This window comes from Musca vetustissima, unplaced genomic scaffold, assembly GCF_032173495.1.
Source record: "Musca vetustissima isolate MV318-11 ecotype Yass unplaced genomic scaffold, APGP_CSIRO_Mvet_v1 utg10278, whole genome shotgun sequence".
NCBI lineage: Eukaryota > Metazoa > Arthropoda > Insecta > Diptera > Muscidae > Musca > Musca vetustissima.
The window spans coordinates 1-12,952 of NW_026874184.1; the positions used below are offsets into that span (position 1 = coordinate 1).

The window sequence follows — 12,952 nt, forward strand, 5'->3', positions numbered from 1 at the left end:
TTATCTACGAGTGGAGAACTCGGCGATGTCGACAGGTGGTCAATGCAATTATCATGCAAGTTTTTGAAGTTAGTCCATAGTTGACAAATTTCAGATCTATGTAGGTCAAGACTAAACAAATTGAGTTTCTCGGGTTTGATCTGATCAAAAAACGCGTCTATTCTTATGAGAGCGTCGGCGGCTCTAATGAAACGCGTAAGCGGACTGATGGACATGATTGCAACGAATTAAGAGGAAGTAAGGGGGCGAAAGAGGGAAACGAATCAATTCCGAAAAATGTATATGGGCACAGAAGTTTAGGACACGACCAAATTGAATCCAAGTGTCGTAAAATAACGAAAAGTGAACTAACGAAGTTTTAGAAAATAGACCAAAAATGTGCCGACGAATTCTACAATTATCTTTATAATTTCGGAGAGGTTGAAACAGAAAGTTAAGTCCTACCAGTAGAGTGCGAAAGCTGAAATCAAATTGAACACAATATTCCGTGATGGATTTATGTTGTCAATCTGCCGATTAGGAAATTTAGAATTGTCCAATTTATGGAAAATATCGAGCATCGAATTAATATACAATTGAAGATATGCGATTAGAAACTTCAAAAGAAAACAACAAAAAGATTGAAAGAAATTACAGTATTTTTCGGTTAATTGCACATCAAAATTTGCACAAATTTTTGTTCAATTAACCGAGGAACCAATTATCCGAACCCGCTTACTATGAAATGAAATATTTTTGACCCATCATGTGGTTCAATTAAGCGTGGAAACCAAACCGTAGGGCAATAAAAAAGTAGCAAACAAACAAGAGTCGATTGGAACGACAAAAATCAACAAATTGTAAGATATTTCCAAAAAGGGGACAACAATTGTCGAAAATAATTTGAAAATCGCTATTACCGACGGAAGGGTGCACGAAATTTCAAAATTATGCGATAATTTTACAGACAAATAATTTTTGTTGTAAACGTAAATATCTTTTTTTTCGAAAAATGTATAAAAATTTCAATAAAAATTCGCTTGTTGTATGCCGAAAGTAAGGTACTTTTTGTTAAAAATTCCTAAAATCTACAATAGACCAACAAATATAACAACAATTTTTTATAAATTATTTTTAAAAAATTATTTATAAAAATCCACTATTTTTCATACGTACCCACTGTGCAGTGGTGAACAACGAATACCGCACAAAGGAAAATAAAACACAAGCAGTGTTGAGTGAGCGGCTAACGCACTACAAACAGACCAACGACAACGAACCAACAGAGATGTGTGGGAGAGTAAGAACTTGTTGGTACGTTTGTTTGTTAGTCGGCTCACACTAAACAAGGCGGCTGGAATGCGAGAGTGATATTTGTTGTTGATATCACACGATCAACAACACAACGAGAATGAACCAACAGTGAGTGTTGGGGATCGAACGATTGAACAGTAATAGTAGTGAAGAGAAATAATTTGTTGGTAGATCGAATGTTAATAAACAGACGCTACAAAAAGGCGCGTGGAATATTCGAATATTATTGTTGTACGAGAGGGGATGCGAAGTATTAGTAGTTGGTAGCTTTGAGAAAAATAAGGAAAAATAGAAAAAGGGCAAGATGAGTATTCGTATTGTTGTTAGTGCTTTTTCTCACTAGTGGCTGTCGACGTCAACGAGAATGCGGAGTGTATAAGTAGCCTTTAGAGAGAAATCGCAAATAAGCACTACACAACTGATTACGGGCAAACAAATTATGGCGAGAATATGCGACAAAAAGTGGACTGTATATTTAGGAATGAGCGCGTTAAGGTAATTGTAGGGCGACCAGTGCGTGACGTAGCGAACAAATTTAACAAAATTGAATATTGAATTTTTGTTTTTGTAACTTGAAAGTAAAAAACGACAACACTCGCGGTATGCTCAATATAAAAGAAACTGAACTACGTACCTTTTAATATATGATGTTTGTGGATGATGTATTTGATGATTTTGGTGACTTATGCTGATGATGAGATGTTGTGTATGGTGAGGGGTGATGATGTTTTTCTCCTTTGAAATAGCGAAAAGTGCGAAATTGTTGGTAGATTATCCGACTTGATGGGATCAAAATGCAACAACAATGCTTATTTTATCCGGCTCGAACGGATCAAAATGTTGGCGTGATACCGAGGAGGGAGAGAAAAACCAAAAAAGAGAAAAACAGAATAAAACAAGGTTTGGTTTAAGTGTATTTTCAAACTTTATTTGGCAAGTTAATGAGTTTCGAATGAAACAAAACTTTACCTTAATGCGTGCGTGTTCGGTCGAAAGCGAGATTGCAAGTTTAAACAACGAGAGTTTGAAAGCAAGTTTAAACAACGAAAGTTAGAATGCAAGTTTAAACAACGAAAGTTAGAATGCAAGTGAGTCGCGGTGAGCAAATGTAGCGTAAACAAGGTCGAGATCACATCGACGACCGTAGCACTGGAAAGTCCTCTCTGCATCCGAACTGAGCGAATGTGACTTCTAGGAGAGAGCGTAGGAAAGAGCGGATACTCTCTCCTACAATCCGAACCAGGCGAATGTGACTCCTAGAAGAGAGCGCAGAGAAGATTCCCCCATTGACTCAAATGAGTGGCCAATTAATGTGAATAATAATTGGTATGCTACGGAAGGGGTGAACAACATATACATTGTCGTAAACAATGTATCGAACCTAAACATTTGGAATAAATCAGACTTTCCATTAGCCTGATATTGGATTTACAAATTTTAAAAATTTTAAAAATACACATTGAAGAGGTGCCGGATGGAATGGATCGACGGGTCCCATTTCCCAACATTATGCAGGTAAGATTCGTGTGTATGATATTTTCAGACCAGAGAGATACCAGAAGAAGTGGACCGATATTCCCCATCTTCAAAGTTAATTTAAGTTTACAAAATACATTACGATGTGCAAAGTTTGAATGAACTCGGTTACTCCAAATGTTTAAAAATGGATTTGGTTTAAGGGGACGCCCCAACAAATTTAATTTTGTTTCTTTTTTATTTTTTATTCGAATCTACACTAATTCAAGAATGTCCCTACAAATTTTCAAGTGAAAATAACAAGAACTCTTGAAGATATAGCCGATTTATTGTATCAGCATCAAGTAACTGCAAGAGTGATTCTCAAAGTTTAAACGCATTTTTCTCGAAACAGTGTTTTTACGAATGTCGGGCATGATAACTCAAAAACTAATAATCCGATCGGTTCCAAATGTTGACACGTTTCTCTGCGGGTGTATAGCTATCGTATGAACTAGGATAAAGCCAATCGATGAAGAATTTCCCTATTTTTTTTAACTTCGTTTACGGTCAAAAAATGCGAATTTAAAAAAAATTAAAGGTCCGCTCTTTAGTTCATTTTTTAGCGAAGTCAATAATACTAGTCCATAGGGGAGCCAGACATGTACTTTTTCTAACACCCTTCCAATGTTCCAGTAAGGAGTTATCATGCTCGCTATCAAGAGAGTTTTCAGAGGTGTTTTCTACAGCCACAGTTTGTGGGTACTTTCTCGGCCCTTGTAAAGAAAGAATCACGGTAATATATTTCAGTTTGTCTTCTCTTATTGATTAACGATACGTGCGAAGAGCCACCACCGAAGTCATTGCAAAATCATCATAAAACCGTGATGTAGTCGTACACTAAGAACATATTTTATTTTACGTCGGAGTTGTCCGGTCGGTTCGGAAAGGCCTTGTGGACCATGTTAAAAACTCCATTGATTAAATAAATTATGTTTGTTGACCTTAATCAGAAGTACTAGATCCTGACAACAAAGATACGGATAAAATTGTAGAACATTATGTTCGAAATCACATCTTGAACGTTTGACCATCCTAATACTAATACTCAAGAAGCCGGAGAGAACTCGTCGTCACAGTGGATAGAAAATCGTCTTAATACTGTTCATGCTGGCATATCATAAAATATTTAAGTGATTTTCGTTGTAAAGTGTATAAATGTACGGCCGTTGCAGCAAAAAGTTCTCCACATATCTATATATAAATTTATTGTCAGGAACATTATCAATCGATTGACTTTGCATTGCGAGATTTAAATTGGAAGCGAGGAATATCTCTCAATTTCTGGAACTTTCAGTTTTTAATTTTCGTATTTTGAAAGTGGAACCAATATCTCCAACCTAATTATGATATTTTTCACTATATTTACACTGCATTGAGTTTTAGAAGAGGGCCTTCAATAAAACTGCAGCCTTGAATATTTTGATAATACTTACAGTAACTGTGCTTTCAACTTTGCTGCGCCCATTTATTCATAGACTAAACATTATGCTACTCGTATATTTGTTGTTTTACCTGTTTTTATTAATACCACATTTGCTGAAGGCAATGACCTCTTTTTAAAAAAGCGTGTTTGGTCAAAGTCTAGCCACTGCAATTGCATTAGAAAACTTGACTGGAATAAGAAATATAAAAAAGTTATGTATGGAATAAAGGAATAATTATATCTTTCCTTCAATTGTGTGAGCAAGTGTCCTATTTACAATTGCAGTAAATCTTAATTTGAACATCGTATATTTTTAAATCTAAATATGTGGTAATTGAAATTTAAAACACATTATATTGGTGTTCTTCTTAATTTGAAAATGTTTGCCACCATTTTGTCATTTTATTGAATCATTTATGAGCATTGTCACAGCGACAGCGAATACAAACACTTTGAGCATTTATGCGGTAAATATGAAGCAACAAATTGTTTACGTTTCAATTAATACAGAAATAATAGAGTCGTTAAAAGGACACACAATAAAGAATAAAAACAATTACTGTCACAATTTGGTAACGAAAAGCAACGGAGTATAAAAGAAAACAGAATGTGGCTATGGGAACAGAAATGCGTTTATAATAACGGAAATTCGCAGTTCCGTCACTTGACATAGATAAACCGATGCTGCCGAGTCAAGCTATTTTTGGACATATTACGACAACTTGTTAAATAATTTTTATTCAACTTTGAGGTGGGCACGTAACTAATATTGTAAAATATATTTTATTTTGTAACAATTCGTACTGTAAACCTTAAATGGGGAAAGTCAGTCTTTGTATAAAAAATAAAGATGCGAATGGTCCAGATATTGCTAGAAAACTAGGGATCAAAAATATTTATCAAAATAAACAAAACTTCGAAATTAAAACCTAAAAGTTGGAAATTCACTTAAGGGAACCCCACTTAGGGGGAATGATATATCCGCTTTGATGGAAACTTAGCATATCGTAATATTTCATTCAAACCCATATCATAGTTCGAAGATCTATATTTAATACTAAGATGGAGTTTGTTACCAAAAGAGGTTGCCCTTCTTTTGGTACATCTCCAATGATGGTCAACTCTTTGATAATAACATATAGCTTATATAAAGCAAATAATAACCAACCCATAGGCGGAGAGTATACATCTGTCGGTAACATCGACTTACACATTTTTTGTTAAGCTGCTGTCGTTGGTAAAACTTTTCTATTTCGTATATATGCAACCAGAAGCTCTAGTCGTAACGTTTTTCATCACATATTCATGATTCAGCCTTACGGAATCAATCTTGTTTCTTTGCGATTGATGAAAAACAAAAATTGTTTTCACAGAATCATTCAGCGCTACAAAAGGTTTGTCTACACGACACATAACTATATCCAAATAGGATTATTTAAAATTCGATGACTTGAATGAAAGCGATTCTTATACCGTTAAGATTTTTTCTGTATTAAATGTAAATGTTCAAGTTCGAAACTATTACAAAAACGTTGCAAATGTTCCATTTGTTGTTAGTATCCTGTATATCCTTTTAATAGAAATCACATCAACACACATACGCTCATTGACATTTTCAAAGGTGATACTTGACTACTTATTTATCGTCATTTATTTATTTTTCTTTTTTTGTATGAATTCATTTCGGGTTGTCCTTTGTCCTTTCTATTTAAATATTGACATTAGCATGTCTATGAGAGAAAGAAAGTTATCACAAGTTTACCAATACAATGAACAATGAATGTAAGGAATGGGGATAAAATTCAGGGTGGGTGGTATGCTTCCTAATGGACTATGTCTTTATCCTTTAACACGCACACGTGTTTGTACAGTGTGATACACTCATGACTCCGCCGAGTGTCAAGTGTCTTGGCAAATTTGAATGTTGATGAATAAAAAAAAAGAAAACATATACTGCTATTTGACTGTCAAAGTTGCACAAATCCTTAGGGGACATTTAGTACCATTCAATATTTGATTCATTCAACAACTGAACACACATGCTGACAGCAAAACAAAAAACGAAGAAGAAATGAAAATATTCCTTGATCAATTCGTTTGGAAGAAACCGAGGTATGTAAATATGTGCACGTATTTGTCAACAACACGTCATTTATCAATTTGCCTCTGTATTGAGGGACGTTTCATCTGGTCCTTTATAAATCACCCATTCGAAATTTTCTTTTTTTGTGTTCAGCCCCATCCATCCTGCCATTTGGGGATAAATAGCAATCGAATTCTATGGGAGTTTCTGACATCTTTAGTTTTATTTGTTGTGAGAATAAATAAAAAAGCCAAAGTCAAATGATTGAGTTATGACGCTGTGGACAATATCTATTGATTGAGATATGAAAATATATTTGCGTGTGAGCGTATTTGCCTTCCTCGAAAAAGTTTTTGGCAATAAAGGACAAACAAATATAAGATAATGTGGGAAAGGGAAGGATGTTCAATTATTTCAAAGAAAATATGAATTTGTGTATTAGGTATAGATCTATGGAAAGCATAGGTAATAGAAAAAAGGTGTGGTATAACCCTGGCAAAATGTATTCTGGTTGGGGTTATTGAACTTAGTGTTGACACATCTGAGCATTGAAAGTACAGGTTAAATTTTCTCCAGAAATTAGTACACGATTAAGAAATAAAACATAAACCATTTATACAAAATATGATTAGAACGCGAATTCAGTAAAATTTATATATTATATATATATATATATCTATATATATATATATATATATAAAAAATAGAAAAAAATTTGTTTATTTGTTTGTATGTTACCGATAGACGCCAAAACCCCTGAACAGATCTTAATGAGATTTACACTGTATGTCGGGGCATGCCCTGAAAGTAACATTGGCTATATAAACTTTTAAAATTCCGCGTGGATGCGGAGTTATACCATCAATAGTAACCATACCTCAAAATTTCTGAACACGTAATAAGCGTGTATCTTAACAACGGTCACAGATATCGTTTTCAAAATTTGCCTGAATAATGAATGCGTGAATACACACAATCCATACAAAAATGAGCATGGTACGATCAACGGAAAATGCACTTTGTACTGCATTTTAAAAATCAGCATATTGAAAATTGAAAATATTTTGTTTGTAGACTCTAAAAATGCTGAAAAGATTTTACTGAGATTTTCACAAAACGTCATAACATGCCCTGGGAATAACATAAGCTTTAAAAACTTCTAAGATTTCCCGAGGATGCGGTGTTATAGCATCGAACGTAATCATACCTGAAAAATTATGAACATATAATGTGTGTATATCTTAAGTACGGTTACAGATACCGACTTCAAACTATTGCTGAGTAAGGTGAGTGTAAATATACAGATATACCACTATTTTTATACCCTTCACCACACTGTGGTATAGGGTATTATGTATTTGTGCATATGTTTGTAACAGGCAAAAATAATCGAGGTAGACCCATGGTTCCTTCTGAGAATATGCATAGAATCACTTTCTGAGTCGATATATGCATGTCCGTCCGTCTGTCCAGGTTAAATTGTAAACCAAGTACAGGTCGCATTTATGATCCGAATTGGATGAAATTTGGCACAGCTCATTTGTTTGGCCCAAGAACGATTTACACGAAATTTGGCACAGCGTAATGAATAAGGTCTAGAATGATGTGTGTTAAGTTTCGTGAAAATCGGTTCTAATTTAGATATACATCCAATTTATATCTTCGTCCGATTTAAGGTAAATTTTGTACTAAAGTCCCTATATGTGTTTCGATTTGCACGAAATTTGGCACAGCGTACTGAATTAAGCCTAGGATGATGTGTGCCAAGTCTCGGGAATATCGGTTTGGATGTAGATATAGCTCGTATTAATAGTTTCGCCCGATTTTGGGAAAATAGTCCACTAAATTCCCAGGAAATCTTTTGATTTGAACGAAATTTGGCATAGCATACTGAACTGCGTCTATAATAATGTGTGCTAAGTTTCATGAAAATCGGTTCAGATATAGCTCCCATATATAGTTTCGCCCGATTTTAGGTAACTGATGCACCAAAGTCCCTGGAAATCTTATAATTTGCACGAATTTTAGCAGAGCGTACTGAATTAAGTCTAGAATTATGTGGGCAAAGTTTCGTGAAATTTAGTAAATATTGCAGCTGTATATAGAATGATTACCAATTGATCATACCTAAATTTTAATTTGATAACTTCAGCAGGGGCAGCGAAGCGCCACGGGTCCCGCTAGTATATATATAAAATAGAAAAAATTTTGTTTGTTTGTATGTTACCGATAGACGTAAAAACCGCTGAACAGATGTTAATGAGATTTACACAGTATGTCATGTCATGCCCTGAAAGTAACATAGGCTAGATAAACTCCAAAAATTCCGCGTGGTTGCAGAGTTATAGCATCAATAGTAAACATACCTCAACATTTCGGAACATGTGATATGCGTATATCTTAAAAACGGCTCGAGATACCGTCTTCAAAATTTGTCTGAATAACGTAGGTGTAAATACACATCATCCATATAAAAATAAGCATGGTACGATCAACGGAAAATGCACTTTCCATTGCATTTTAAATATCTGAATATTAAAAATAGAACACATTTTGGTTGTAGACTTAAAAATCGCTGAACAAATTTTACGGAGACTTTCACAGAACGTCATGGCAAGCCCTGGGAAAAACATAGGTTATATAATCTTCAAAGATTCGGCGTGGATCCGGAGTTATAACATCAAATGTAATCATACCTCAAAGATTATGAACATGTAATTTCTGTATATCTTAAGAACGGTTACAGATACCGACTTCGAAATATGTCTGTGTAATGTTGGAGTAAATACACATCATCGAGTGGCGCGATCAAGGGAAAATGCCCACCTCATTGCATTTAAATCTATACGTAGAAAATAGAAAACATATTGTTTGTGGAATCAAGAACCATTGAACAGATTTTACTAAAATGTTCACAGGGCATCAAGCGATCCCATGGAAGTAACATAGGTTAGTTAAATTTTTAAAATCCGCCTGGATGCGAAGTTATAGCATCAAAAGTATTCATATGTACATACATATGTATGTATATACATATGTATATCTGAAATAATGTATGTATGTTCATTTTCTAAGATAGGTTGCTTACATGTAGCGACTACATTTAGTTGAATAACATGGAAGTAAATACGCTTCATCCGATGAGAATAAATTTTGGAACAATTACGATATAATTTGAAATATGGAAATAAAAATAAAATAAAATTGAAAAAAAATTATTGACATTATAATTTTTTATTTTGTCAGTTTGTGAAAAAAATGTTACTTGGATTACAAAAATATATGGATTATAATAAATACCATTTTGTGGGGAAGTAACAGATGGTTGTGCTCGATAATAAGATGTGCAAAATAGCAATTTTGGTTATTACGTGTCATTATCTGTTTTCATGACATAACAATTGTGTAAAATTGATAAAAATTATTAATGGTGTGCTTTCGTTTCAAAAAAAAAAAAAAAAAAAAAAAATGTCAATATGTAGTGTAATACCCTGATAAACCGTGAAACACAACACCGCAGATTGCAATTCAATTCATTTATTCAATTTGTAAATTTACTGAGACAACATAAAAATAATTTATAAATATTACATCTGCTCTCTATGACAGTTGCCTAACGACTCCTTCAATCCACAACTGTGTTGCCAGATCTCCACATCCCTCCTATATTTTTTAGCTTCAGAGTCAACCTCGGATTAGGGACAAGCGGTTCAGCAGCAGACTCGATTTGGGCAGAATCTTCATCATTAGCTTGTAACGTTGTCGGCAATTTCTTTAAATGACTTATGTTTCGCCTGTAAACTTTATTTATATCATCTCCACGGACAGTGACATCATTTCCCTCTCGGTTCACCACTTCAAATTCCTCTACACCAAATGTAGGTGCCAATTTATTTGGGAAAATTACGTTTTGCAGTAGTACCCTGTCTCCCACTTTTATATCGCTGTCTTTTGCTCTCCGATCCTTGTCTGCCCTTTGCCTTCCTTTTTCTTTATTGACAGCATCCATATCCCTAGCTTCCGCATCCAATATATTTTCTCCGACATCAAGGATCGAAGGTATTCTGTCTCGAATCATTCGATTGAATAGCAGTTCCGTTGGAGCTTTCCCAGTTGTTCCATGAGGTGTTACATTATACATTAACATGAACTTTTGGATCTCCTTCTTGTAATCGGACCCGTTGCTATGAGCTATTCGCAATCGCTTCACAATCGAGCGATTCATATTCTCGACCTCCCCATTCGCTTGAGGCCAGTAAGGAGGTGACGTAATAATTTCAATGTTTCTGTCTGCGCAATATCCTTTAAATTCATCACTAACAAACTGCCGGCCATTATCTGTGGTAATTGATTTTGGATAACCCAATCTTGAAAATATTTCCTCCAATAAATCAATTATAGCACTCGACGTAATTTTCTTCAGGAACTTTACTTCCTGGTATCTGGAATAATAGTCAATGACCACCAATATGAAATCGTGATTGGGCAAAGGTCCCAACAAATCCATTGCGAGACAAAGCCATGGACCTTCTGGAAAAACGCGTCGAATCATTGGTGCTGGGTATTGCGGTTGAGAAACTAGTAAACAATGGCGACAATTCTTCACATATTTTCCAACATCTCGGTCGATTAAAGGCCACCATACTTTTGAGCGTAACCGTCGCTTCATCACCGTTTCACCTGGATGGCCCTCATGAGCTAACGTTAAGACTCTTGCTCTTAACGGGAGAGGAATAACTATTTTTGTTCCACGTAGCAAGATATTACCTAATGTACATAATTCATGCCGGAATGGAAAAAACTTGTTTGTCGTTGTTGAGCTCCATGAATTGTTTTTAATATTTTCAACCGCCTCCATCAGTTCTGGGTCAGCCCGGTTGTTTTCCACGATTTCCAGAATTGAAAGTTCTTTCGGGATGGTTTCCTCAATGATCGAACATATGCTGCTTTCCGATTGTTGGTCAAAGGACAAGCTATTTTCAATCTTGCACAACCTAGACAATGAATCGGCGATGTTGTATTTTCCAGCCTGGTAAATGATTTTAAATTTGAATGATTGGAGACGAAGCACCCATCTTTCTATACGAGCAGGTGGTTTTGAGGTGGGTTTAAAAATAGCTTCCAACGGCTTGTGATCCGTGACCAACTCAAATTCAATACCGGCCAAATAATAGTAAAACCGCGCTACGCCCCAAACTAAAGCGAGACTTTCTTTTTCCGTTTGTGAATATCGTCGTTCAGTCTCTGAAAGACTTTTGCTCGCAAAGGATATCACCACAGGGACATTATCGATAAACTGCAGTAAAACTGCTCCCAATGCTACTGGACTTGCGTCAGCAATTAAACGGGTACGACTTTTCGGATTGAAATACGATAATGTAGGCATTTTGCTTAGTTGCTTTTTCAGATTTTGAAAAGCTTTGTATTGATCTGATTCCCAGATAAACTTCACATCTTTCTTGGTCAACTTCCTGAGTGGTTCTGTAAAATCTGCTAAATCCGGTATAAATTTCAGTACCGTGTCAATCTTATCGGGATCAGTACTTATTCCCTCAACAGACAGGATATGTCCTAAAAATAGCAGTTGGCCTGTTTTCCAAACACACTTTTCGTCATTTAGCAAAACATTTGCATCTCCAAAAACTTTCAGAACCTCTTTCAGGCGTTTGTCATGTTCGTCTTCGGTGCTTCCAAACACAATGACGTCATCCAAATAATTTACAACGCCGGTACACGGAGCCAGAATGTTCTCCATAGTTTTTTGAAATATTTCTGGAGCCGAATTTACTCCTAACAACAGTCTCTTGTAACGATATAGACCCTTAGAAGTTATGAAAGTGGTTATCTCGCGACTGCCTTCATCCAGTTCAAGCTGATGGTAAGCATTTTTAAGGTCTAATCTCGAAAACCATTTGGCTCCTTGAAGTTTAGTCATAAATGTGTCGAATGTTGGAAGAGGATAGTTCTCCCTTAATATTGCCTCATTGGCACGTCTCATGTCGATGCATAGACGAATATCTCCGTTTGATTTGAACACGACTACCACTGGAGATATCCACCGACTAGGTCCCACTACTGGTTCTATGATATCCTGTTCTACAGCTTCCTCCAATTTCTTGCCGACCCTTTCCTCTAATGCTGATGGTACTCTACGTAGTGGAAATATCTTCCGATCTTCAATCTGATTTACTCCAAGACCCTATTTCAAAACCTTTAACTTTATAGCAGTATCTCGACCGAGTAGAGATTAACCTCCATTCTCAATAACATAGAATGAGGCAATCAAATTAGAGTCACGATCGAGACCTATCACCGCCTCGAAAACTGCTTTAACCTTAAGTAAATTGTTTCCAGCGTACGCACGAAACTTATTCTCAGATTCCGTTCGAACGTTCCAAACAGTGGCGTGTGTCATGACGAGATACTCCCAGTGCGTTTCACTTAGCAAGTTATGTTGTGACCCGGAATCAATCAACATAGGAATTTTGTGGCCTCCAATATAGCAATCTATCATCTCATTTCCGCTTTCGCCTGACTCATCCGTTACTCGAAAGCAATTGTTCTCCTTCCATTTGCCCTGCATAGATCCTTCTTCGGACTTTCTGTCATCGGAAACAAACTGTATGTTGGAATAG

At 35.7% G+C, this 12,952-nt stretch overlaps 1 protein-coding gene across 1 annotated transcript; it reads right to left on the reverse strand.

The window, feature by feature from the left end:
* Positions 1-10,006: 10,006 nt before the first annotated feature.
* Positions 10,007-12,315, reverse strand: LOC133331499 (uncharacterized protein K02A2.6-like; the record flags this gene model as incomplete). Its single annotated transcript, XM_061539890.1, has 1 exon — positions 10,007-12,315. A coding segment is annotated over exon 1 (2,309 nt), but the record flags the coding sequence as incomplete, so codon positions are not given.
* Positions 12,316-12,952: the final 637 nt, after the last annotated feature.